Source organism: Mus musculus, chromosome 6 (assembly GCF_000001635.26).
Source record: "Mus musculus strain C57BL/6J chromosome 6, GRCm38.p6 C57BL/6J".
In the NCBI taxonomy this organism is placed as follows: Eukaryota; Metazoa; Chordata; class Mammalia; order Rodentia; family Muridae; genus Mus; species Mus musculus.
In genome coordinates this window covers 41,679,819-41,706,180 of record NC_000072.6, presented here as the reverse complement: position 1 = coordinate 41,706,180, position 26,362 = coordinate 41,679,819, and the positions used below count along the sequence as shown (strand labels likewise).

General features: G+C 42.6%; 3 protein-coding genes across 18 annotated transcripts in view; 2 read left to right on the top strand and 1 right to left on the bottom strand.

Annotated features, from left to right (window-relative positions):
- Nucleotides 1-1,846: 1,846 nt before the first annotated feature.
- On the top strand, nucleotides 1,847-19,852 carry Kel (Kell blood group). Of its 10 annotated transcripts, XR_001785127.1 has the most exons (20): nucleotides 1,847-2,024; nucleotides 2,308-2,419; nucleotides 2,681-2,822; nucleotides 3,093-3,269; nucleotides 3,697-3,821; nucleotides 4,122-4,268; nucleotides 6,955-7,017; nucleotides 7,105-7,293; nucleotides 7,733-7,881; nucleotides 8,703-8,832; nucleotides 15,321-15,431; nucleotides 16,543-16,641; nucleotides 16,827-16,904; nucleotides 17,289-17,389; nucleotides 17,532-17,642; nucleotides 17,791-17,858; nucleotides 18,067-18,236; nucleotides 18,333-18,400; nucleotides 18,564-18,659; nucleotides 19,573-19,852. XR_001785127.1 is itself a non-coding variant. In NM_032540.3 (19 exons), exons 2-19 carry the CDS (start codon nucleotides 2,396-2,398, stop codon nucleotides 19,732-19,734), a joined length of 2,142 nt encoding a protein of 713 aa, NP_115929.3. In that variant the 5' UTR covers nucleotides 1,856-2,024; nucleotides 2,308-2,395; the 3' UTR covers nucleotides 19,735-19,851. The 10 variants fall into 10 exon arrangements, 7 of the variants coding, with proteins under 7 accessions (XP_006506122.1, XP_011239633.1, NP_115929.3 ...); XR_377447.3 differs by lacking the exon at nucleotides 18,333-18,400 and having other exon boundaries at nucleotides 17,532-17,662; NM_032540.3 differs by lacking the exon at nucleotides 18,333-18,400 and having other exon boundaries at nucleotides 1,856-2,024; nucleotides 19,573-19,851.
- A 611-nt stretch (nucleotides 19,853-20,463) lies between these two features.
- Llcfc1 (LLLL and CFNLAS motif containing 1) lies at nucleotides 20,464-21,794 on the bottom strand. Of its 4 annotated transcripts, NM_001381952.1 has the most exons (3): nucleotides 21,740-21,794; nucleotides 21,513-21,642; nucleotides 20,475-20,966 (listed from the first exon to the last, which is right to left on the bottom strand). In NM_001381952.1, the coding sequence occupies exons 1-3, from the start codon at nucleotides 21,773-21,775 to the stop codon at nucleotides 20,791-20,793; spliced, it is 342 nt and encodes a 113-aa protein (NP_001368881.1). In that variant the 5' UTR covers nucleotides 21,776-21,794; the 3' UTR covers nucleotides 20,475-20,790. The 4 variants fall into 4 exon arrangements, with proteins under 4 accessions (NP_083947.1, NP_001368881.1, NP_001368882.1 ...); NM_029671.2 differs by having other exon boundaries at nucleotides 20,464-20,966; nucleotides 21,513-21,750; NM_001381953.1 differs by having other exon boundaries at nucleotides 20,475-20,961; nucleotides 21,513-21,794.
- A 3,162-nt stretch (nucleotides 21,795-24,956) lies between these two features.
- Trpv5 (transient receptor potential cation channel, subfamily V, member 5) overlaps nucleotides 24,957-26,362 on the top strand; it is a 29,564-nt gene continuing 28,158 nt past the window's right edge. Inside the window, exon 1 of one of the 4 annotated variants that reach the window (XM_017321464.2) lies at nucleotides 24,957-25,635. In XM_017321464.2, the coding sequence (XP_017176953.1) occupies nucleotides 25,526-25,635 (110 nt within the window). In that variant the 5' untranslated portion in view covers nucleotides 24,957-25,525. Of the gene's footprint in view, nucleotides 25,636-26,254; nucleotides 26,330-26,362 lie in introns of those variants that run through there. The other 3 variants (XM_017321463.2, NM_001007572.2, XM_006505770.4) reach the window with 3 other exon arrangements.

Sequence of the window (26,362 nt, the reverse complement as noted above, 5' to 3'; positions counted from 1 at the left end):
GCTTACACTCATACACTCTGAAATGTCCTTATCATCATTTTCCTAGAGAATTGTCAACTAAGGGGTTGGCTGCCACAAAATAAGGGAGAAAATGAATGGAGTGAAAGTCAGAGTACTCATGGATAGAGAGCCTTAGACTTACTGAGAAAGGAACACACCTTAGTATATTCCAGAGCAGAATAGCAGAATAGACTCTTTAATGTGTGTGTGTGTGTGTGTGTGTGTGTGTGTGTGCGTGCTCCACATGCAAGTGCATGTGTCCATGAAGGCTACAAGTGAGTGTCAGATTCCCTGCTGCCAGTGTTATAGGGAATTGGAAGTCACCCAATATGGGTGCTGGGAACTGAAGTCAGGTCCTCTTCAAGTATGTTTGCTTAACCACTGAAATATTCCTCTGGCCCCAAGAGGGCAACCTTTGGTAATGAGTTCTCTCCTTCTGCCATGGGCTCTGGGGATTGAATTCAGGTTTTCAGGCTTGCACACAAGGTGTTGCCTATGGGGCCCATCTTGCTGGGTCCCAGACTCTGGTCTCCTGATATTATGAAGCATCAATTTTCCCTTAATCTGATCTTCATTCCCACCCTTAACCAAAATCCCATTTCTGTTTCTGGCCTCACCATTCTTCTAGCCATCCAAGACAACAACAAAGCCGATCTGTGACCCCTTTACAATTTCCTAGCCCTAAAATCAGATTCCATGACTATTTTCCTGTGAAATCTTTACTACATGTTCGTTTCATTTGCCATCAGCTTAGGCCAGATCTTGCTTCATCATAGCACACTGGCAGGGTAGCCACTACCTTCTGGAGTTTTTGTTTCAATCTTTCCAAATCACAGTATCACACAGTTCTTTCTCAAATATTATTTTATTTTGTCACACGTTCCCTCAAGGGGCTCATTGTTCCCAATATCTTGCTTTATATGGCATTAAGTTTAGACCTTCCTTCATGACACTTGTCCCAAGTGACACTCTAGCTTTGCCTTACTTTTCAAATTGCATAGCCACCCTGCTGCATCCATGCCCCTCCCAGTGAATTCAAACTGCTGATACATACCATTAGCTTGACTATCTTAATACATCTCATTTTGCCTATGATGAGAATATAGAGAACAGAAATGTGTGTGCTTTGCTGCGACTGCTAACGGGGGCTCAGTGTGATGTGGAAAGCAGGATTTGGGCTTTAAAATTTCATCCATTCTGACTAACATTTATGAAACATCTTTGTAGATTAAGAAGAAAAAGAAATACTGTACCTACCGTAAAACATTCTCAACCGATAAGGAGATGAGGATCACATTGTCATAATATAGTGCAGAGTAAAGAAAGAGTCTCATAAGGGCTTCATTCTTTTCCAGCAGATATGAGACCCTGTGAGGCAGGCATGGGAAACTATTACCTTCATTTTCCAGATGATAAAACTTGCTTACCTTTCTGAGAGTACAAGTGGCTTGTTTATTGTTACAAAGCTAATAATTAGCAGATTGGGGTCTGCTACTTGGGTGATCTTTTTAATGTGTGGCTCTGACTACAACCAACAGGGCCATGGCTCACAAGGACAAGCAATGAAGCATGCTTGGGAACAGTGTTTAATGGGATGCTGAGCTCTCCCTGGCAAGTGCCATTTGACTCAGGAACTAAAGAATCTGGGAGATTTCAATCAAAAAAGAGAGGAGAGGAGAAAAGGATATTCAAGAAATAAAGAGACATTATGAACAAAGTTACAGAGCCAAACACAAGGAGCAGACGCAGGGCAAGATTGCTTGTTGAGTGAGCTCCTCCCTCTCTCCCCTGAGAAACTAAGATAAAAGAGGAGGTGAGGCCTGAGTGTTCCCTCACTGATAAGCAGGCTCCACCCAGAGGCCAACAGTACACATTTGGGGACAGAGAGAGTGGAAGAGTTGCCCCTTCTCCAGGGCCACTGGGACTAGGGGCAAAAGGGAGGTCATTTTCTGAATGCTTTAGATACAGCAGCTGAAACAAAACCAGAGAGGATTCTGGGAGCCAGAGAGGAGCAGAGACAGATGGCAAGTGTTCTTGAGAAACATCCCCTTCTGGAGACAGAGCCTAGTTGGGGGTTAGGGTGGCTATGTGCAAATATTGTGTCTCCCCAACAAGTGCTAGAGAGGAGGGAGTCTGAAGCCTCCAGAATAGAAGGGACAAGCAAGGCAGTTAATGGGGGAAGGTGGGGAAACTGGAACACCCAAGAAGTGCTTCATTCGGGAAATGGCCTTAAGATGAAAATGTGGGGAGGAGGGCCAGAGTGGCATGACAATTCTATCTTTAATATATCCTTCCTTTTGGAACCAGATTCTTTGCCCTCCTCCTTCCTCTAGTCACTTCAGGAGGAGAAGGACAAAAAGGGGGAAAGCTGAGGGGACAGAGCCAGAGCAGCACAATGGGACCTCCCTGGAGCCAGGAGGTAAGTGGCCTCTGCCATCACACTGATATCTTCTTTTTCTAAAGTCCTGAAAATCCTGTTTGATCCTTTCATCAAATGAATGCAATCTGTACTAAAGATCTAAGAAAGGCTGGCTTTTAAGGAGAATAAACAGAATTGCCTCTATACAAAGGAACAATAACACTAACCCTTTTACCCCCTTCTCCTTATAATCTTGTCCTCTCTATCCTCCCAAACTTCTTTGTGATGTTTTTCTTTTCCCCCTCTTGGTTCCCTGACTAGAGTTCTCCAGAAGAGAGGCTTCCCACTGAATGGAGCAGACAGTTGACAAGAGCCAGATGGGTGCTGCTAGCTGTCCTGCTCTGTGGCCTGCTCCTTGGTTCTTCTATGCTTTGGTTTTACATCTTCCGGAACTGTGGTCCTTGTAAGATCATGGAACACCCCTGACCCAGGCAGCCCTCTGTCATATGCCTTGGTCCCTACCTCTAATACTCCTGCCCCATGCCAAACTTGCCCCTATCTTCATGGTCCCTGGGGATCTAGACTGCTTTCTCTCTGAATCCAACACACAGCAGGCAACAAGTCCTAAGGTCTGTCCCTCCTATGCACCTCACTAAAAGTCCTTTGCCAGCCCCTGGGGGGAGCCCTTGTTCACTTTGTTCTTCTTACCTAGCTCTGAGCTTTTCTTTCACAGGTCCATGTGAGACACCTGTGTGTATGGAGCTCCTGGACCATTACCTGGCCTCTGGAAACAGAAGCGTGGCCCCCTGCACTGACTTTTTCAGCTTTGCCTGTGAAAAAGCCAATGGGACCAGTGACTCTTTCCAAGCACTTACAGAAGAGAACAAGAGCCGACTGTGGAGACTGTTGGGTGAGGACACATTGGCAGAGTCTGAGCAAGTACAAAACTGAGTCTCATATGATCTTGATAGTTCTAAACTGTGCACAAGTCTAGAAAACTTCCTTCTTGCCTTCCACTCCTACCCATTCTCCTTTATTCACATCCTACTTACTATTTGAATCTTTTTCTTTTTTTCCACCCGTTTTCTTTCTTGCTTCCCTTTCTGTGTTTTCTTTGTTGTCTTCATTATCTTTTTGTCTCCACTCCTTCTCTTTGCTCATCTATCCTGCTGTCAAGCTGAACCCATAAAAACTGGGAGCTCCCCTTATTTATTTGAGCTTGATCCTCTTCTATTTCCCTAAGGGAAAGTCTTCTCAACGTCCCCATGAGGTAGCCATCTCCTGTTTGTCCCTGTAACAGTATCCACTCATTGCATTCTCCTATGGTTCCTTTCTAGAGGCCCCAGGGTCCTGGCACCTAGGATCTGGAGAGGAGAAAGCCTTCCAATTTTATAACTCCTGCATGGACACAGATGCCATTGAAGCTTCAGGGTCTGGTCCACTCATACAAATTATTGAAGAGGTGAGGAAAATTGGGGTGTCAACTTTCTAAGTCATTCATATGAACAATGAACGCATGCTTGAGGGTTGCCAAGATTTTATAGACTATAGGGTTCTTTCTTAGAGATTCCAAGTTCTGTGAGGGAGGTATAAATGAAACTACTCTGAAGAATCAAGACTTGGAGAAAGGAGAAATGTTAGAAGCAGCAAGGCGCTCAGGAAAAAAAAAAAGGAGCTTATGGATAAGAAGAAGGGGAAGATGCACACAGTTGGGTATTGATCTCATGGTCCCAAGGTTCAGGTTTGTCTCTCTTCTTTGAAGCTTGGAGGCTGGAACATCACTGGCAACTGGACGTCCTTGGACTTCAACCAAAATCTGAGGCTTCTGATGAGTCAGTATGGCCACTTTCCATTCTTCCGAGCCTATCTACGACCTCATCCAGCCCCTCCACATACACCAATCATCCAGGTGAGGGATAAACGGGCAAAACCACAGTTGCACCTGAGTCTGGAACTCTAGTCTATCTATCACTACTTACAAAAGAGATCTCAGACTGGGAGATAAGATACGTGTACAATGTAGGGAGCAGCCCTTCCGTAAGGGAAAATTAGTACTACAATGATCAGGGCCACCAGGTAGAGGAAAAGCTCGAGCAGAGCCAGCACTTTGAAGAGTGAAGTAAGTTTTCAGCTTTCTTTATTGCAAATACTGATTTCTTCTGGACCCTTCATTTATCCTGTCTCCAAAATGCCTCTTCTCTTATTTTCTCTTTATTTTCCCTAAGGCATCTTTCTAAACTTGATAGCCAAGAGCCTATCATTTTAATGGATCACTCAGTCATCAAGATATGGCCCCTATTCCTTAACAAAGAATTTTAAGTTTGTGATCTGACCTCTATCCTTATCTCTTGCTGCATTCCTTCTGTCCTTTATACTCTGTTTTCTGCTGACTCACATGTAGTGTCAAAAATATTCGTCTTCTCTTTGCTCATGCTGCTTTCTTGCCTGTAACAATCCTAGAGGGCTCCTATGTGTTTCCACTGGAAGTCTCTTTCAGTAAGTCTTCCCTGACATGCTAGATACAATTTGTTCTAAGTCTCTCTGTCATCCATTAGATTCTCTCAGCATTAAGTAAGCGGAAAGTCTGTGCCCTCAACAGACTGGAGTTCTTCTCAACAACTAGTGAGCACTGCGAGGTGTTGGATGAGTTTATAAATAAATAAATAAATAAATAAATAAATAAATAAAGGAGCCATCACTCCTGTGGTAAACACTGGAGTGTTCTATAGTTGTATCTGAATTCCACATCTTTGTACAGAATAATTAATCCAGAAGACATGGCCATCAGTATGTGGTATTCTAAGATTCGGCTTTAACATGTGCATTCATAAATTTAACTATTATGGTTTGGTAGGATTAACTAAAATCTGAAGTGGTTAAGGACAAATTTAGATAGGAAGCCATCAATGCAGCTTTGGGACATGGCTAATTATACAGGTGACAAAATGAAACTAAAAGACACCATAAAGGGGTTACAGGGAAATTCTGAGTTAAGGAGAACACTTGGAATGTTGTGGCCTCGGCACACGATCAGTGAGAAGCTGGCCTGGACTTTGAATGGGAAGAAAAGTGGGAAGGAAAATATGAGACTGGGCTTGGTGATTATTGGCCCAGAAAGTCAAGAAGAATTGGTAAATATTAACATATAGAAAAAGAGAGGAGCTACTGAAGCCTTTCAGATATTACCATGGATCTATGTAGAATTCAAGTGGAATCAGTTCTGGAGGCAACTTGAAGCAGCTGTTAACATATTTAATCTAAGTTAACGTATTTGAATTTGATGCATAATAGCCAATGGAAAATGAGTCGAGCGTGAGAATATGGTCAGTTTAAACACATTGTTGATGGTCCCAGAGACTTTCCAAGGTTTCTGTAGTTAAAAATAAATAAAGGAGATGGAGGAAACACTGAGTCACTTAGTTAGCTCCAGTCTGCCTTAGAGTAAGTAGCTAGGCTCTTACAGTAAGCTTAGCTCTATTAGAGTGGAATGCAGAGGAGCCCATAAGAAGCTGAAGCAGGAGGAACAGAAGAGTACTAGGAATTACAGAGAAAGAAGATGGACCACCATGGGTGGCATTACAAGGATAAAGGGAGGAGCGATCGGAGAAAGGAACTAAGGATTTCAGAGATTCCCTCACAGACAGAGTAGAGCCATTGAAAACTTACAGCTACACACACACACACACACACACAATGTAAGAATGCACAGAGATTATTAGTGGAGCTCAGTGTAATAGAAAGACATTTTTTTTTCAAGATATAAGAAAAGGATAGAGGCCAGTGGGATTGGGATATTGGAATAGGAGTAGAATATCGAAATCAAAAGAGAGAAAGCAAAACTTGAAAACAAAGAATCAAATGTAAATTAGGGTACAGTACTTGCTTAGGGTGCAAAGTTTAACAGGTCCTCTACACATAGTATCAGTATAAATGTATTTAAATATGAATAATTTTCAAAATATAAATTAATGCAAAGTCTATGGTGAACAAACTATCAGATTTGCATTTATTTGTAATTCTAAAGATATACTGCTTTCTCGAAATGAAACAAAACTACTGTGGGTCTCTAAAAAAAATAATTACAATTTTAAAATAGGTTAAAGTACATTGTGACATTTGGTGCTTGAGATTGGCTCTCAGGCCTCATCTGTAATAGGCAACTACTCTACTGCAGAACCATGCCACAAGCACAGAACACTGCAGAATTTATTGTAAAAAGTAAAAGCATGATAAGCAAAGTTTGATGTTTTATTCATGATGAATTCTCTGTATTAATTGTGTTTTACAAATATGTATTAAAAACACATTTTGTTACTGAGTTTGAATATGCTTTAATTAGTATACCTGACATGGGTGTCTCACATCCTTGACTCTAGATCTATACTGGCTAAACAAATCTGTATTCTTCTGTTGTTGAGAAGCTCAACATTTGAATGCATAGACTTTTACCAGTCACTGTCTCTCTTAGTACGGTATCTTCTCTTTCATCTCTTTATTCTCATCTTCCCACCTTCCATGGTACCTCTCCTACCTTCCCATGCCTACTCGCTCTACCCCCTATGTGCCCACTTCTCTCCAGTCTCTCTTGTGTCCAGATAGACCAGCCGGAGTTTGACATTCTTCTCCAGCAAGAGCAGGAACAGAAGGTCTATGCTCAGGTAAGATGCCACACAACATGCACCTTGCCCCCTTGCCCTCCAAGTGAAAGCCTACTAGTTTTTGTGACTAAGATTCCCCTCCTCTAGATCCTACGGGAATATGTGACATACCTGAATAGGCTGGGAACATTACTGGGGAGTAACCCACAGGAAGCACAACAGCATGCCTCCTGGTCCATCGTCTTTACCTCCCGGCTGTTCCAGTTTCTGAGGCCACAGCAGCAGCAGCAGGCACAGGACAAGCTCTTTCATGTGGTTACTATTGACGAACTGCAGGTGCCAAAAACTGAGGGTCTGGGGACTCTGTGCTTGATGGTCTCTCAAACTTTTATCTTTTTTTAATCTTCTTTCTTCTACTGTGTTAATTCCTTTACTTTTCAGATGCAATTATTTGTTTGTTTATTTATTTATTTGCTTATTCATTTATTCTTTCTGTGGGACTTTAGGCAGAAATGTGACTAGGTGTGAAGATGAAAGCCAGAGAACAATTTTTGGGATTTGGATTTTTGCCTTCTACCATATAGGCTAGGAGACTGAAGTCAGGTAGTCAGGCTTGGTGGCAAGTACCTGTAACCACTGCCATCTTGTTGCCCCCTTCCCTTCATTTCAGTTTGTTCTTAACTCTAGTCTCAATACTTCCTCTAGCATATCCTATTCCCTCTCCTTCCTATTCCTTTTGTTGTCCTCCTCTTTAGTTTTGTGTCTTTTCTCTAAGGAAATGGCCCCAGCCATCGACTGGTTATCCTGTTTACAAGCAATATTCACACCGATGTCACTGAATTCCTCCCAGACCCTCGTGGTCCATGACCTAGACTACTTGAGAAACATGTCACAACTTGTAGAAGAAGGGCTGCTGAATCACAGGTTTGACCAGGTGGAGTTGGACAGATATTGGGGATGGGATGCGAATGAGGTATCAGGGGCACCGTGAGTGGAAGGCACCTGTGACATGGAGAGACACAAAAAGATAGGGTGGGTGGCACAGAAGGAAACATAAAAATCAAGAATTATGTAAGGCTTTGGGATGTGATAACCATGTGACACATCAAGGATATAAGGTTGAGATAGATGAGGTGTCTACCAGGAATGTACCATCATCCTTTACAGAGTTTGTGCACTCTTTGAAATGCAGAAAAGCCCAACTCTGAAGGGTATGAAAGTAAGTCATCTCTATAGCACCCTAGTGGCACCACTGTCTAGAAATCCTTTATAGGGAGGCAAAGACATGGATATAGAGAGATAGATAGAGATAGATAGAGATAGAGATAGAGATAGAGATAGAGATAGAGATAGAGATAGAGAGATAGAGATGATGGAGATAGAGATGATAGAGAGAGAGAGATAGAGATATCAGCAGGATGAAGGTAATCCACAAACCCAGTTTGTTATACTTAGAAATCTGCCTTTAGATGAGCTGAGGTTTCCTGGGTGTGAAAACAGATGAATCAAGTCCTCTCCCAGTAACTTCAGAAGAGAGCCTCTTTCCACCATTCCTCTGTCACTCCCAAAAGCCAAATCAATAAAGACTTTATTCTTGATGGTTTTGCTTATATAGCAGTTACTTTTGTATAAATACAGAGGAGAAGGGGCTATGTACAAGTGTACCACAGTAGTTTGTTGAAGGGATTATTCATATGAGCATGTTTAGGAGTTTTAGCTTTGGGTTGGGAATTTTGTATCTACAGGGAGAGTATACAGAGCTACATGATCTTGGGGCTGGTGGATACCCTTTCACCAGCACTGGACACTAAATTCCAGGAGGCACGCAGAGAACTGATCCAGGAACTACGGAAACTGAAAGAACGACCACCCCTGGTGAGGAGAGAAGGCGATGTATTTTCTCTATTGGGATAATTATTGAGGTAAAAAGGCATAGGAGGAGAGGTGCCACACCGTGGATGTAGGCAAGATAGGAAGTCAGAGTATATCTTTAGAATCAAGATACTAACTGGCTACTTCTGTGGCCTTTGACTGAACATTAGAGTTCTGGCATAAAAGTAAAATTAAGAAAGAACCCTTCCTTTACCATAACTCTTTTTTTAAATATTTTTATTAGGTATTTTCCTCATTTACATTTCCAATGCTATCCCAAAAGTCCCCCATACCCACTCCCCTACCCACCCACTCCCACTTTTTGGCCCTGGCATTCCCCTGTACCGGGGCATATAAAGTTTGCAAGTCCAATGGGCCTCTCTTTCCAGTGATGGCCTACTAGGCCATCTTTTGATACATATGCAGCTAGAGACAAGAGCTCCGGGGTACTGGTTAGTTCATAATGTTGTTCCTCCTATAGGTTTGCAGATCCCTTTAGATCCTTGGGTATTTTCTCTAGCTCCTCCATTGGGGTCCCTGTAATCCATCCAATAGCTGACTGTGAGCATCCCCTTATGTGTTTGCTAGGCCCCGGACTAGTCTCACAAGAGACAGCTATATCTGGGTCCTTTCAGCAAAATCTTTTGAGTGTATGCAATGGTGTCAGCGTTTGGAAGCTGATTATGGGATGGATCCCTGCATATGGCAATCACTAGATGGTCCATCCTTTCGTCACAGCTCCAAATTTTATCTCTGTAACTCCTTCCATGGGTGTTTTGTTCCCAATTCTAAGAAGGGGCAAAGTGTCCACACTTTGGTCTTCGTTCTTCTTGAGTTTCATGCGTTTAGCAAATTGTATCTTATATCTTGGGTATTCTAAGTTTCTGGGCTAATATCCACTTATCAGTGAGTACATATTGTGTGAGTTCCTTTGTGATTGGGTTACCTCACTCAGAATGATGCCCTCCAGGTCCATCCATTTGCCTAGGAATTTCATAAATTCATTGTTTTTAATAGCTGAGTAGTACTCCGTTGTGTAAATGTACCACATTTTCTGTATCCATTCCTCTGTTGAGGGGCATCTGGGTTCTTTCCAGCTTCTGGCTATTATTAATAAGGCTGCTATGAACATAGTGGAGCATGTGTCCTTCTTACTGGTTGGGACATCTTCTGGATATATGCCCAGGAGACCTTTACCATTACTCTTAAGCAATGTTCTGTTTTCCTGGACTCTATGGTTTGAAGACCTGACCCTAAAGCTTAAGATTTATTGTGAAGAAATCTACAGGTCCCAGAGGATTGTACTGATCTGATAGGAAAATGGTGACTGGGTAAATGGAAGGCACATTAAGAAAATGGAAAATTGACCCAGATTTTGTTTTTTAAAAATTCTTGGGTTTTTCTCTACTTTAAAAGATTTCCCCCATTTCTGATGAAACATGAAAATAAAACACAGTGTTTTAAGAGAAAATCAAAAAAAAAAAGATTTATTGTAAAGAACAGTATTTGGCAGTGTTTAAATGTGCATCACAGAGTTTACCCCTGATCCTATGAAATTGTTTAGTTACAAAGGGGTATGCTTGGTCAGCTCTTCACATATCTGAGTAGGGTATATAAGAAGTGTGTAGAAGCAGTTAACCGGTCAGATGCATCATATGATAGAGATCTTCAGTCAGAGTTCCTTGGCATCTTGTGTCAGACCTTTTCAAATCCAAGTGGAAACGTCTAGAGCATGAGGCACATCCTTACCTCAGTGAAGGCCTTCCGTTATGGTCTGCCTTGAAAGAAAATAACCTTTACTCTTGTTAATCTATGGATAAGTTCTCTACTTTAAAAGCTATCTTAAAATCTCTGTTCAATTCTGGGAAGATGGCTTAGTGACTAAAGTGCTTGCCACTCAGGGGAGAGGCCTTGAGTTTGAGTCTCTAGTTTGAAGAAAATTGCAATGGTGTGGTCTGTAGTCCCAGTGGTTCTACTACAAGATGGAGTGGAGACAAGAGAGCCCCTGGACATTCAGGGCCCCAATAGCCTGGTATATACAATGGCAAATCAAAGAAATCCAGTCTCAACTCAAGTACAGTGGAAAAGGAAGCGTGGCACCTGAGGTGGTCTTCTGAACTCTACATGTGCACTAATTAATTTCCCCCTCCTCAAATTTATAAAGAAATTTTTTTTTGTTGAGGCTGACACATAGACATTGATTATTTATGGTATTAAAGGCCTAGATAATTTCATTTATTGATCTAATTCTCAAATTTGTATGATCTAGCATAATATCTTTATATGGTTTTTAATTTATTTATCCTTTGGGTCTTTTAGAGATAGTCTCACTATGTAGCTGTGGCTGCATTGGAGGTCACCGTGTAGATGATGTTGGCTTAGAACTCACAGAGATCTGCCTGTCTCTGTCTCCCAACAGAGGAGAAACGTGTGCTCTACCACATCAAGCTCATTTTATGTTTACTTTAGAAATGGATTAACAAATATATGAGTCTTCAGGAACCTGACTATAGTAATAAGTTAGAGCAGGGATCTTCTCTGACTGTCTGGCTTCAAGGTCAGTATGGTTTTTCATTGTATCTTAGACCATTATCCACTAGGATGGTCACTCAGTGAGGGGTAGAGTCACAAGAAGCTACTATGCAACCTATCTCTTGATCAGATGAAGCAGAGCGAAACCTTAGCTGCAAACTTCCTGGAAAAAATAAAAATAGCTTCCTGTAAATACCAAGACTGTGGCATGAGGTCATGTCTTAGAAGGTATAAACATGTCAAAACAGAGACTCATGCTTAAAGAATGTGAAAGGCTTACAAAGCCTGTAATCACCATCCTTTTTACTGGGGTATAGAATTATGAAAATAAAGTATGGCCTTGGAAAAGCTGTGTCACCTTTCTGAACTAACAAAAAGTGACACAGAGCAATAATGTTACACCATCTAATAAGGCTTAAAGTTAGTCAGTCATCCATGTATCCCACTCACTAAACATATTATTTAATCCTCCCAGAAATGCACAAGGTTTTAGGTCCCATGTTCAGAAACAGGTAAAAGAATGACAACCTCCCCTAACATATCATTGCTCTTAAGTGAAGAATCAGGATCCAAAATAAATCTGTTTGGCTCACGAATCTATATCTTTTAAAAAATTATTTATTTAATTTTACTTCCTGTCCATTGGCATTTTGCCTGCATGTATGGTATGTCTGTGGGAGGCTATCAGGACCCCTGGAGATGGAGTTACAGTTATGAACTATCTTGTGGGTGCTAGGATTCAAATCTAAGCCCTCTTGAAGAGCACCAGCAGTGCTCTTAACTGCTGAACCATCGCTCTAGCCCCATGAACCTATATCTTAACACACCAGGCCAGACTGAGAAATATATGAGTTCTACAGCATTGGGCTAGCAAACTCTTTTATAAATGACAAGATGGTTGAGTATATTTGGCTTTAGGTTCCACATAGTTTTTGCTGCTAATACTTGATGGTCTTGGTACATAAAAGACAGAGCTGTGCTACTAAAGAATACAATTTAGACAATAGATACCCTTGATGGCTCCTAAAACAGGGTGATCAGAGAGGGTTGAATATCAGTAGGAACTCTTAGTAACAGATAAAACTGAAGCAATATTTAGATCATGGAAGATATTGCCTGGCCTTATTTCCCAAGAAAAATGCATGGAAGAGACTAGGTAAAAATTGGTGTAGCACGTGTGGTCGTCCTCCTAACTCTGGCAGAGAAAAATAATGGGATTCTGCATGTAAGGCCCAGTGCTACGGCTGAAGTATATCCAGGGTGACAGATAGATAACTGAATAAGCAAATAGGATAGCTCGGAAGTAAAACTCAGAGAAAAGGAGGTCTAGAGAGTCATTATAAAGATACTGGCCTTTCTTTTCATGAAGCAGAAAATTTATAGAAATTATCTGATTTATGTTTTAAAAGAGCGTGTTTCAAGAACATGAGTTGTGGAATTTCCTGACTTGTAGATAAAGAGGAAGCGAGGAGTCAGTGGCAGTACCAGATTCTAGACTTGATTTTTTTTTTTTTTTAGGTCCAGACAATGTTTATTAGCCTTCTGATTTCTCTGGGGAATTCTAATGTATATTCTTATTTTGAAAAATCAAGAAGTGTCAAATCTGACCCTTTTTTGTTAGTTAATTTTGAGAACATGATCAATGGAAATGCCTATTTTTATTATGAAACTCGTGAAACTAGAATTGGGACAATGGAAGCAAGATTTCACATTTATCTCTGTACAATGAGAACTATTTATTATTCAGCCCAACAACACAATTTATTTAGACAATTGAAATTTTTGTTTAAACAAGTCTTTTCAGTTACCTTTCTTCTCGGATTCTAAGTTATCTGCAAATTTTACACAAAAGCTCATAATCAACAAAACTGTCAAGATCTTGGTAGAAAAGTATTAGGTCAGGTTACAGGATTTAGCTACAGATTCATGTATTCATTTATGTGATATTTTTTTCAAAATTTTTTGAGGCAGAGTCTCACCATGATAGCTTAGAACTTCTAATTCTCCTGCCTCTGCCCTTCAACTGCTAGCATTGCAGGTATGTGCCATCACTCACTGCATGTGGAGTATGTGATAATATTTGTTGTGTGCCAACTGCACAAACATGTTTCTATGACACCCATTATGTACCAGTGGACCAAATACACAAGTGTCCATGTTTTGAGTATTTATAGTTCAGGAGAAAGAGAGAGAGAGAGAGAGAGAGAGAGAGAGAGAGAGAGAGAGAGAGAGAGAGAGAGAGAATAAGCTATGTGTGCTGGGTGATATTAGAACAAAGGCAAAATATCATATGGAGAAAAGGAATGCAAGAAAAATAGCAGTTATGATTATCCATAGGCAGGGCAGAATGGTCAAATTAACCATGAGTCATTCTTGTGACATTTAGTTATGGTTGAATCAGACAAGAGTCCACTCATATTGCACCATCATTCCACATCAATTTCTTTATCTCCTCTACTAGTATGTGATTTGCAATGTTTCCAGATCCTTTCCTGATGTTAAGAAAATGCCATCAGCATGGAAATGGGATGTACTGAGTAATGCTAATCAAATTCCCTGGAAAGTTAGAATAAACAGAGTGCTTTTAAGGAATTATGTCACCTGATCTTCAAGCCTGTGAGAAAGGTAGAACAGGCGTTTCTCTTGTTTGTACAGCTGGTCTACCTAAAGTACATGGATTTAAGTTAATAGCTGACATTTGTAAATGCTGGATATTATGTGTAAGGGCAGGATTGTAGGGGTCTTTAAGGACAAATTTATTCTACAGACAAGATTCATTGGTGTTTGGAGTAATTTACATTGAAAAATTAGGAGGAAACATTCTGATAGATTTACAGTCTGTGAACATATATGCATTGTGCATTTGTGTAAGCAAACAGACTTATTTGAGGAGCTGGTCATTTCTGCTTAATTCATACTCCAGTTTGCTGTAGCCTCTCTGTGTCCTGTGCTTTTTATATGGGACTCTGTTATGTTACTGGGGGCCCAATTCTTTGTTTATAGCAAGCAGGTTCTTATCTGTGTTTGTAGCTCCTAGTCTGCCTTGTATCCCAGTTAAATGAGCCCTTTAAATTGTTACATTTTATATTATTTTGACATATTTGGTCCTCAGTTTTTAATGGGAAACATTGCATCACCTGAAGCCCTCATTTACTCATTTATAGGGTTCTACCATATGATACACAGCCTTTGAGACTGGGTGTGGGTGCTGTAGAAAAAAAAGAGTTTCTCTCATTGGTTTAAAGTTAGGAATGGAGGTCTGGGAGGAAGGAGTGTATGGTGGAACTCCTGGGCTATCTGAGTGGTAGATTGGACCCAATCTCAGGATTGGAGACTCTTCTTCCCTTTCCCAGGAGCCTTATATTCCTCATAGGTATGCCTCCTAGGGGCCTTGCTTTTGTACCAATAGGCAACAAGACTGGGTTCTGAGAGAGAAGGGAAGCCTCTTTCTACTGAGCAATAGTATGTATTGAGAGAGAAAATGATAAAAAAAAGTGTGTGTGTGTGTGTGTGTGTAGGTGTGTGTGTGTATGTATATGTTGTTGTCTACATGTATAGTGTATGCATGTCTATGTCATATATGCAGTTGTGTGTGCAAATGGAGACCTCATCAGGTATCTGTCTTTTTATCACTCTTCACCTTTAGTTTTGGGGGCAGTTTTCTCACTAATCCTAAAACTCATTGGTTCAGATAGGCTGAATGGCAGCCAATCAGTTTCTCCATCCTACCAAAGGTATGGACTGTCAGACCTGACTTTTTATGTTGGTTCTGGGGTCCATTATTTAGGTCTTTGTACTTGTGTGGCAGACACTTTAGTGCCTGAGTTGTTTTCCTATCCCTTGGAAATATATATTTTTTTAAATTTATCAAAGAAAACATCCTTTGGGATGACTGGCATTGGAATGTGATAAAAACAGAGGCCTAAACAGATCTTACTCACTCCGATATATTTTTGCAGCCAGCCTACCCTCGATGGATGAAGTGTGTGGAACAGACGGGAGCCTTCTTTGAGCCTACTCTGGCAGCTCTGTTTGTTCGTGAAGCTTTTGGCCCAAGCATTCAAAGTGCTGTATGTGAGAGCTTACCCCTGCCTGCAACCCTCTACCCTTTCCACCCAATACACCTTGCCCTATTCTGTGAAGTGTATACTTCTTTGTGGTGTGCAAAGCAGAAATCAGGTAAAAAAGAAAGTTAACTAAGAGATAACCTAGGTCCTGCTCAATCCCTTTGGCAAGTGCAATTTAGGCACAGGACACAAAGTATTCCCAGCATGAATTAATTTAAACACCTCACTGGACATTCCTGGTATTGTGTTTCTTCAACCATAAAAGGAAAAAGAAAAACAAACAAACAAACTCCTTGACCTTTAAGGCTATCTCTATGTTTGTCTAAGAGTTTTGAACAACATATGATATACCGTAAGCACAGGATGATGTAATCTTATAGAGAACAAACAAGCAACTTCTGAATGAGTGGGAAACATATAAGCATTTTACATGAAATATGTTTAATTACAATTATTTTCCTGATTTAATGGAAGAGGGGATTGAACCAAGAGTAGTCAAATGAGTTATTTAACTTCATGGAGTCACCAAATAGCAGTCAAAATTTGAACCTGCTCAGTCTGAAGCCAGAGTCATTTCTGAAACTGTCACCCAATTCCTTCCACCTGGAAAGAATGTACATAAGACAATGAGTAATTGCAAATTAAGGAGGTATAAAGTTCAGGCCATATCGCTGTGGAGACTGCAACTGGCTGGGAAGCTAAGGAACTTAGAAGAGAAGAAGTATGACTTAAGTGGGAGGGTATGAAGACAAAAGTCCTGAAAACAGAGCCGGAAACAGTAGTTCCCCATGCTCTATGCTTTTCTGGGAGAGTTGCTGGACCCAAATGAGAGCACCCATCAATCTCTGCCATCACAATGGCCAAAGCACTGGTGTGGTCGCTTCTTGGAGCAACTATTTACCTTCTCTGAGACTGACACTGTCCTAGTAACCGCACAAATCATTGTACTTTGGATATTTGTGGTAATCTGGGGAAGAAACCTTCTTGTGAGCCCTTCCCCTTTCTCTGACAGCTTTGGAGTCCAGTAGGGTCAAGGTCTCTTTACAGAATACTGAAGGACCAGGGACAGACTAATTCTTACCCTTTTTTTCCTTTTCCTGACCACATTCCATAGGCCATGGAATTATTTGCTGAGATAAAGGATGCTGTCATCATACGCCTCAAAAAGCTTTCCTGGATAAGTGAGGAGACCCAGAAAGAGGCCTTGAACAAGGTAATGCCAGCATGATTACACGCCAACTTGAAGCCATTTAAGAGGTAGTTGATTACTGGGTGAAGAAATGGGGATAGAAGAAAGAGAAGGTGGTAAAGATCACATATCTGAGTGACAGTATTAATAGCTCATGAGGATTTATGAGGGAATTCTGGCAACTTACAAATTTCTGTGTCTCTTTCCAGCTTGCCCAACTGCAGGTGGAGATGGGGGCACCAAAACGGGCCGTGAAGCCTGACATAGCCACACAGGAATATAATGATGTGGGTCTTTGTTCATCTCAGTGTCCCTTATGCCCTTGGTTTCTTACTCCTCTGATGCAACTGAGTCTGCAAAGCAATCTATTTTCTGTGGCCAATTCTGAGCCAACCTCTTCTTTACCACCATGCTAGATGGATCTTATAAGCAAAATATTGAAACTTTCTAGAGCTTTCATGTATATATGCTCACATGTACACACATGCATTCTGTGATGTGTCTATGTTTATCTGCATGATGATGCATGTGAACTTTGGGCAAATGTGAGGTGATATTACAGGGTGCAGTGGCATGTATACCAGGGATTACCTGTTTAGGTGTACACGTTCCCAGTACCATCTATCTGTATACATTTCTGTGCATCAAATGACCTGCTGCCTCTTCTCCAGATACAACTTGGTCCTAGTTTCCTTCAATCTTTCCTGAGCTGTGTACGATCCCTCCGGGCCAGAAATGTCCAGAGCTTCTTGCAGCCCTTTCCCTACCACAGGTATGAGAACAAGATACCTCATCCTAGAGATGGGCTGAGGACAGTGATAACAGAAACAAAGCCATGACGATGGTTGGGAGAGACTGCATTGCCTTGCATAGACAGTAAATGATAGAGCTGTTTGTGTGTATTCTTCACACAGATGGCAGAAATCTCCCTGGGAGGTCAATGCTTACTATTCAATATCTGACCATATGGTGGTCTTCCCTGCTGGTCTTCTCCAACCTCCATTCTTCCACCCTGGCTACCCCAGGTATGGATCGTTCTCTGAAGGTGAGTCTTTTGGTGGGAGATCTCAAGAGGGATTAACAGGTGTTAGGATGGATGAGACTAGGAGTTGGAAAATTGGAGTAAATACTTTTGAAGGATTTTGCAAGTAAAACCAGATCTCATCTCTTTAGAGCTGTGAACTTTGGCGCTGCTGGCAGCATCATGGCCCATGAATTGTTGCATATCTTCTACCAACTCTGTGAGTAATGAGTCAATGGAAGGTAGGGCCAGAGGGATCACCAGGGAGGACAATAAAGGAGGTCCAAAAGGAAGGTGAAAGCTATTCAAAGGCTAGAGGATGGATAGTTTGCAAAATGTTCCATGTTCCTGGCAGCCAGGTTAGTCTACGATATCCCTTATATTCCAATGACCTTCACCAATTCATTGTCTTGTTTCATCTTTAACAGTACTCCCTGGGGGCTGCCCAGCCTGTGACACCCATGTCCTACAAGAAGCACTTCTATGCCTGGAGCGCCATTATGCTGCCTTCCCTTTGCCTAGCATATCCTCGTTCAATGGTTCTCACACACTCCTGGAAAATGCTGCAGACATAGGAGGCGTAGCCATTGCATTCCAGGTGTGCTGAGGTCCCTGTCTTTCCATTTTCTCTTCCACTATCCCTCACAGAAATGTGGTTGCATAGCTTTCTGCCCTTCACATTCCCATTGAACAGATGGCAACTTGGGACCCTCTTCCTACGCTGTAGATCCCCCACCTACTAAGACATCTGTAGGTCTTTCAGTGAGTACTATTTCTTCTTGGCTTAGATCACAACATCAGTGCAGAGTTGAATAAGCAGGATTAGGAACTTATTAGAGTACCATGCTATGTAGCTGGTGTCTGACTTCTAAATGTCTACAGATTTGAAGCCTAAAAGAAATTTTCATCCCATACCCTTATTTAGGCATATAGCAAGAGGATAGTAGAGCACACTGGGGAGTTGACCCTGCCCAACCTGGATCTTAGCCCCTATCAACTTTTCTTCCGAAGCTATGCCCAGGTAAACATCTATCATCTTTCTCTATACTTGCTTTATATCAGTTAAGGACCCTATCACTGTTGCTAAAAGAATGTTTGCCCCCTGCTACACTGTTCCATACTTGCAAGTCTAACACTATGAATCCCCACTTTTATTGCTTATCATTTGTTGCTTTGGAACCACCTTTAGATGTTTACAGGTTCTTTAACCATATCCTAAAACTGTCTCCCCATCCCATCCCCAAGAGAAAAAGACTCTCCACAAGTCTGTCTATAACATAAGCCTGTTTTCTCTTTCTCTCTTTCTTTCTTTCTTTCTTTCTTTCTTTCTTTCTTTCTTTCTGTCTGTCTGTCTGTCTGTCTGTCTGTCTGTCTTCCTTCCTTCCTTCCTTCCTTCCTTCCTTCCTTCCTTCCTCCCTCCCTCCCTCCCTCTCTCTCTCTCTCTCTCTCTCTCTTTTCTTTCTTTCTTTCTTTCTTTCTTTCTTTTCTTCCTTTCTTTCTTTTCCCCTCATGTTTAAGAAATAGGATATTTTAAAAGGAGCCAATAACAGGCTGAACATATGACCACACTACTCAGAGACCTCAGTCCAGGGGGCTGGTCTCAAATTGGTATCCCTCCTTTAAGGACCTTGTGCTCTTTCAGCAGGCATGGACTACAATTTTCCAATACACTAGTGGTTCACTTACATAACTCCACTACTAGCCCTCCCTTTGGTCATTATAAACGGTAATGATATATAACCAATTGTCCTCCTACATGGCTAGTGCCATATTGAATGATTTACATGTGATATATTAGCCATGTTTCTCCTGAGTTCCCTGCCCTTCTTCCTCTTTGTTCTGCCTAAGATCTCCTAATCCTGTATCTAACCCATCCCTATCACCCTATGGGACTTTCTCTACTCCTTACCCTTTTGGGCCATCTTCTTCCTCAGGTAATGTGTAGGGGGCTGAGCTCACAAGACCCTCAGGACCCTCACAGTCCTCCAAGCCTTCGAGTCCATGGGCCCCTGAGCAATACTCCAGATTTTGCCAAACATTTTCATTGTCCACGTGGGACCCTTCTGAATCCCTCTGCCCGCTGCAAGCTCTGGTAAAACTTGGCTACCAAAGAGACTGATGTAAATGCATGGGCTGCTTGTGAGTCCATCCTTGAAGTCAAAATAAATCTCTCTCTTCTTTCTGTTCCCAAATAAAAGCGTGTATTTAGCTTTTGCTATCTCTCTTATTGTTCAGTGTGTGTGTGTGTGTGTGTGTGTGTGTGTGTGTGTGTGTGTGTGCGTGTGTGCGTGCAAATACTCAGTCTGGGCACTTGTGAGCCCATGTGTGCTATAGCTTAGGTATGGAGGTTAGGGGACAACGTTGGGTATTATAGTCCTTGCCATCTACCTTGTTTTGGCACAGGTATACATCCCAGTGTGTATACACTGCAAATCCAGCTTCTAGGGACTCTCCTCTCTCCACATCCTGTCCGTCTGCCTCACTCTGTAAGAGTGATGATACTAGTTATGTGGACTACTGCATCTAGCTTTAAGTGTATTCTAAGTGTTCAAACACAGGTGCTTACACTTCTGAAGCAACAACTTAGTCCACATCTCCACAGTACACTCTGACATCTTTTGATGCCTCTTTCCTGGTATGTTCTAGTCCTAGAAGTCAGGAAGGATAAGAGGGAAAAGTACCAAGCAAGCTTCATGGACACTGGCAAAGCAGCAGTTGGGGAGCTGGTGGGTCTAAAGGTCGGTCAGTGGGCCAAAGGCCAGGAAATTAAATAGACCAGTTAGAAAACCAAGCAAGATCTTAAGTTGCACAAAGCCACTCGCAAATGTTTTCAGGATTTTATTGCAATTGCTACTTTATTGTCACTCTCTCCTCCCTGTTTCAGACAAAGCTTAAGAGAGAAGGGTGTGGGTTTGGTGTCTTTGGCCCCGGGACATGAAATTCTGGGTTGGGGTGGCAATTAGGTGGTGGATATGAGAGTTGGGAAAGCTCTGTTGATATACCCTAAGGTCAGGTACTTCTTAGAGACAGGGACCAGGGTGTGCATTTTGAGGAGGCATTTAGGAGAGGAGGTCAGTAAGCAATCAGGAAGGGGAGGTGGATGTCTAAGTCCTCATGAAGGATCCAGACTACTGCCTCCACCTCAAAGTCTCTCATAAAAAAAACATGATGCTGGCCAGGTTGAAGCAGAAGGCTAGGTCAAGGAGGTGGTCCTGGAGAGTTATTGCCTGGGAGATCGTGTCTTCTTGCTGGACCATATCTATCTCCTGCCACTGCTCACCCTCTGATGAAGCCTCAAAGTGTTCTTCATACTCCTCCTCACCCTGGTCTACAACATAAAAGAAGGGCAGAGATGGGCAGCTCCAGTCGAACTTCTATTCTTTATCAGAAAGGGGAGGAGGGGAACGGTTGAGAGATAAGTCGTAACTACTGCCAGTCATAACACTGGCCTTGACGCAGTGAGAGAATGCTTTATCTAGAGGGCTTTTCAAGTCTCACTTCAACCATAGCCCCATCTCAAACACAGGTGATAACCATGTCTTACTCTAGTTCCCTCCTCCAAAGGAGTGAGAGATAACTTCAAACATGAAGGCAAAGAGGCCCTCTTTAGGCACTCTACTTCCTCAGAAGCCTTTGACAACTGTAGGTAGCCCCATTCTGTGACCTGGCTAAGAGACTTTGTAAAACTAAACAATTTTACCTACAGCTATTATTTCATGCTATGGTGATAGGGAACATGAGTTATCTGCCAAAATTCAAACCCCATATTAACCATGACCTAGTCTGCTGCTGGAGCCTGATGTGAATCCAAGAAAACCCTTATGTCCAGCACCCCTCCCCCACCATCCATCCTCTACCTCTCTCCTCTACCCACCTTCAGAGGACACTTTGTCTTTCTGACTCTTGTCACCATCCAAGCTTGCACTCACTATCAGAGTCTTCACCCCCTTCACTTGGAGCAGCAGCAGTAGCAACAAAGCTGTCAGGAATGTTGCTCTGTGGAGCTGGGAGCCCAGAGAAGTCATGGGTCTCCTCTCCCATGCTTCCTTTGGCCCCAATCCCCAGCTACCAACACCACCCCATCCCTTTCTTAGCTCTTACCCCTTGACAGCATCGCTTTTCCTCCTTCTCTTCCATAGGACCTCTGATTCTATGTGTCCTATGACATCGCTGCCATGGCTATATCCTACATTCTAGATCTTTATACCATTCCATTGCCAGACAGAAGGGTGGGAGATGGCAGAGGCATCTGAGATGGTCATAATGGATCACCTTATATACCACAACCTAAAAGGGTTCCAAAAGTTGCTAAGTATCATATCTATTACACTGTTGGATCTGCATAGCTACCTATACTCTAATGCAACAATATTCTCATAGTCACTACTTAGATGAGAAGTCACTGGAAAAACACATCTCCCACACAAGATGACAGGCATCAGTATGCATAGCAGTAACCTCCATTGGAGCTTTTAAGCCTAGATCTGACACCTGTCTATAATTCCATGTAGCTTTTCAATATGCAAAGTGGTTGGCACAGATGATGGCAACCACTTTCTACACATCAGTATCCTCAGGCCCATATGTATGCCTGATGCTTTGCATGAAACTCGGTCTGTTGAAAACTGGGACTAAGGGCATGAGGGAGGGTGAAAAGGTCCACACACCCAATAAGGCAGAGAGAGTCAGAGACACAGAACTTATGCATGGTGCAGAGGGATGAACAGATGGAGGCTGAGTGCTGGGCTGGTGGTATAGTCCTTCCTCCCATTACTCCAGAGGGGAGGGAGCAGCAAGAAAATCACAGCTCCAAGGCTTGCCTGTGTTACATAGTGACTTCAGGCCAGTTTGGGAAACTTGGTGAGACCCTGTCATATAAAAGTACATTTTTTTTTTATGGCTGGAGATGTATCTCAGTGGCAAAATGCCTGGCATGAGCTAGAACCTGTGTGCAATCTCCAACCCAACAAACAAATGAATAAACCCAAAATAAAATAGAATAAAAGAGATAGTTATCTTCTCTCTTCACTAAGGGTATTATTCTCTTTTTTCTTCTTTCAGTTATTTCCCTTCATTCCAGGACTTTGCCCTGTTTTACATCTAGGCTGAAATACTGTTTCCTATTGTCTATCTTCTTGTATTCTCTGACACAGAGGAGCTGTTTCAAGGGTATCTGATAACTCCTTGCTGGATAGAGGGGCGGAAGTCAATGGATAGAAAACAGTGTGGCAAGGAGTGAAAGCTTCCAAATAGTGCAATTGGAGAGAACTTGCCTTCCACAAGTCAGACCTGTTGGCTAGGTGGCAAGGAGGACTTGAGGGTTGTGGGTAAAGAAGATTGCATAATGGTCCTTGCTGGGGAAAAAACAAAAACAAAAACAAAAAAACAAAAAGCAAAACAAAACAAAACAGACATGGGCCAGGAGCAGCAGCAGGGCCCAGGGACAGGGAAGGTTTGTCACTCTTTCTCACCATGCACAGATTGCCTGGAAACAGGTATGCTAGCCCAGGGTCAAGCAATGTACACAAACCTATACTTTTCTGCAAGAAAGTATTGCAGAGATGAGAAGATGAGATGAGAGATGAGATGCTTTCCGTGTCTTCTCACTCCCTCCATTCTAGCAGGTACTCACATGAAGCCAGCCAGATCCCAGTTCTTACTTCCTTGAGCTCCAAGCCTGGTCACGGGGAGACAGGGGGGGGTAATATAGAAGGACACTTTATGGTGGTGGCATAAAGGTGTAAAAATGCAGTAACCTCGCTTACCCCAACTTTGTACCCATTGACCTGCAGATCCAGAGAGTGATGAATGAATGGAAACACACACACATCTCCTCCTGGTTAATTTGGAGGAATAGCTTCTTGGTTCTCTGAGAAACTCACAGCTCTGTAAACATGAATGGGAGGGCAGCTGTGGGAGGAGCATCTGGAGTGGAAAGAGCCAACAAAGGCTCACCATCAATGACTTCTACCTCTTAACCACATCACATGCCTGACTCTTAATATCAGAAGTAAATCATTCAGAACCTGGGAATTACTCAATATGAATCTTCTTACAAAGTAAAAAAAAAAAAAAAAAAAAAACATATAAAAGTACAAGGAAACAACCAAAAAGAAAAAAGAAAAAAACCCTAACTTCCTCCTCCTAGATACCCGTGAAAAGGTGGGACATCCCGTGAACTCAACAATGGGTATCGTGTCTGCACCTAAGATGCAACTGCCCTGCTGGGAACAGTATTACAAGAGAAGGTGCTGTCTGGAAGAAAGGCTGCAGTGGCATTTAGTGCAGAAAGCGACAGGAGCATTGAGTAGAAAGAGATGACAAAAAAGGGCAACAGAACTGTGACATGTCAGACATGACGAAAAGGAGAGAAAAGCCAGAGGAGGAAAGATTCAAAACTCTGTTTCACCAGCAGATGGATGGAGATGGGACAAGGGATACCTTGCTTCTCATCCAATTTATCCGTACCTCTCCCATTGAAGAATCGAGTACAGGCAAGAGGAGCAAGGAAAAGAAAAGTTGAAGATGTGTGGGTGCTTGCTTCCTTTCTTCCTTCAGACACCTATGGCCAATGTCCTTAGTGACCGAGCCTGCTCGGTGACTCTGACTGAGCCAGACTTCTCTAGCACAACCCCTGTCCGCCCCACCCCCACCCCCTCAAGGATCAGCTTTATGGCCTTAGTGTTTCCTTGGCAAGTGCACTGTTCATGCCCTGCTCCCTCTCTACTTATCAGCGCATCTATAACCTCCACCTCAACCTTATCACTCCCTCCATCTCCTTAGACTAGAAGGCCACAGGTCTCAGAGACCATTAGCACCCACACCGCCCCAACCCCCAGTGAGGCATAAAAATGCTCTACAAGGTGACCCTCCCACTCCTGGGGTAAGAACATTGTTTCTCCTTGTCTCATGTAGCTCTTCTTCCTTTCTATATCTCCTTTTGTTTCCATTCTTGCTCTGCTATAAATATTTTGTTCTCTGATCAGAACTCTCTCATTTACCTCAAAAGGAAGGGGAGGTCCTGAGGCTCTCCAGGAGAGCGTCTCAAGCATATCCCACCCAAGTCTGTCTGACTCAAAGATTCCTAAGAAGTACAAAGACCGGGAGAAGTATGAATTGGAAACTAAGGTCACAAGCCTATGAATTGAAAGCCTGCTTCAATGCTGTCTCCAGCCCAGGAGATGAGAGAGCTCACTTCCTCTCAGTGTGATATATTCTCATTCAAAAGCTGCCCTTGTTTTATTTCCACTAATCTCACAGGCCCGTTGAAGGAATACATTCAACAACAGTAATGTGTCTCACTGAAAGCCATAAAGACAATGCAAGATAGTATTTGATAAAGGAACATTTGCCTTTACCAGAACCCATTCCTCCTGCCGCGTCGAAAGTGTCTCAGTGTAGAAAGGTTTCTCTGTCCTTTGATCACTCTCAATTTCTGCTGTCTAACATCAGGAGTTACACAGAATTCCTCAGGAATGTTCTAGGATTTACATCCCAGGGTACCTGTTTCACCTTCAGAATTCTCTAGCCTTGCTCCCTCCCCAAATTCCTTGGCCCCACCTCTCAGCCTCTCCCAGTCTCAGCTGCCCAGCCCACTGCCAAGAATCAGGTTCTTCCCCTTCCCCCTCCCTACACCAGGCTGTTTTATGCCCCCAGGCTCAGCTCTGGGAAGGTCCCCTCCCCTTCTCCCAGCAATGTGGCTAGTTGTTCAGCACACATGCATATATTCACACCTCACAACAACCTACAGCACGCACAAGTTACTCAGAGATAATATATAAACCTTTCTTGACTCCCAACAGACCTAGACTTCTCAGTCTGCCTCTGTCATCCTAGACTGGCTCCTTCCATGAGATTTGAACAAGTTGTAAGTACGTGCAAGAAGACATGGGGGCTAAAACTCCTTGGATCCAACTTCAGAAACTTCTCAATTGGTGGGTCAGAGACCAAGACTGGAACCAGCACGTGGATCAGCTACATATGCTACAGCAAAAAAGGTAGGCTCTTCAGGGTACCCACACTACTGCACAGAATCTTAAGTCCCTTGGTACCTAGCCTGTTTCCCTGAGAAAACACTCAAACTCAACGCCAGGCTCTTGCCTGTGTTCTCCCCTTCCAGCCTGATGGCATGCTACTCCAGCTAGCCCGTGGTATGGGCTTGAATGTGGAGACCTTGAATGTGTATGTAAAAGCAAAGCCAGAATGACAGCCAAGAGTTAAACTTCTCTTCCTGCCTCAAGAAAAGAGGTAGCAATGGGACCCAAGGAGACAGATAGAAGCTAGGTGGGTTAGTGGGGAGGTCAAGCAAGAGAAGGTGCTGGGGAGTTGCTTTTTTTGGCAAAGGGATGATATCTTGCAGGTTTTGAAGGAGCTTTTGTTTAGAGGACTTGAGGAAAGAAGAATCTTGGAGTTGTCATCAGGAAGAATGACAGTTGATTACCTGGGCAAGTGGGAGGAGGGGTTGTTTGTTTGTTTGTATAATGCCTGCAGGTGATTAGCTGAAGGCAACTCAGGTGAGATTGGAGTGCTAACTTCAATTCTACCTTCTTACAGTGTGGTGCTGGCCAGCAATCAGGGAAATAACTAAAAGCCTTTAGTGTAGAGTTGTTGTTCCATCTCCAGGTAGATCATTCCTTGACTGAACTCTGATCCAGAAGTAGGAAAAGCTGTCCAGGCAAGATCCTCCCTCAGGTGAGCTTCTACATCAGAGCTTGTGGGATTTGC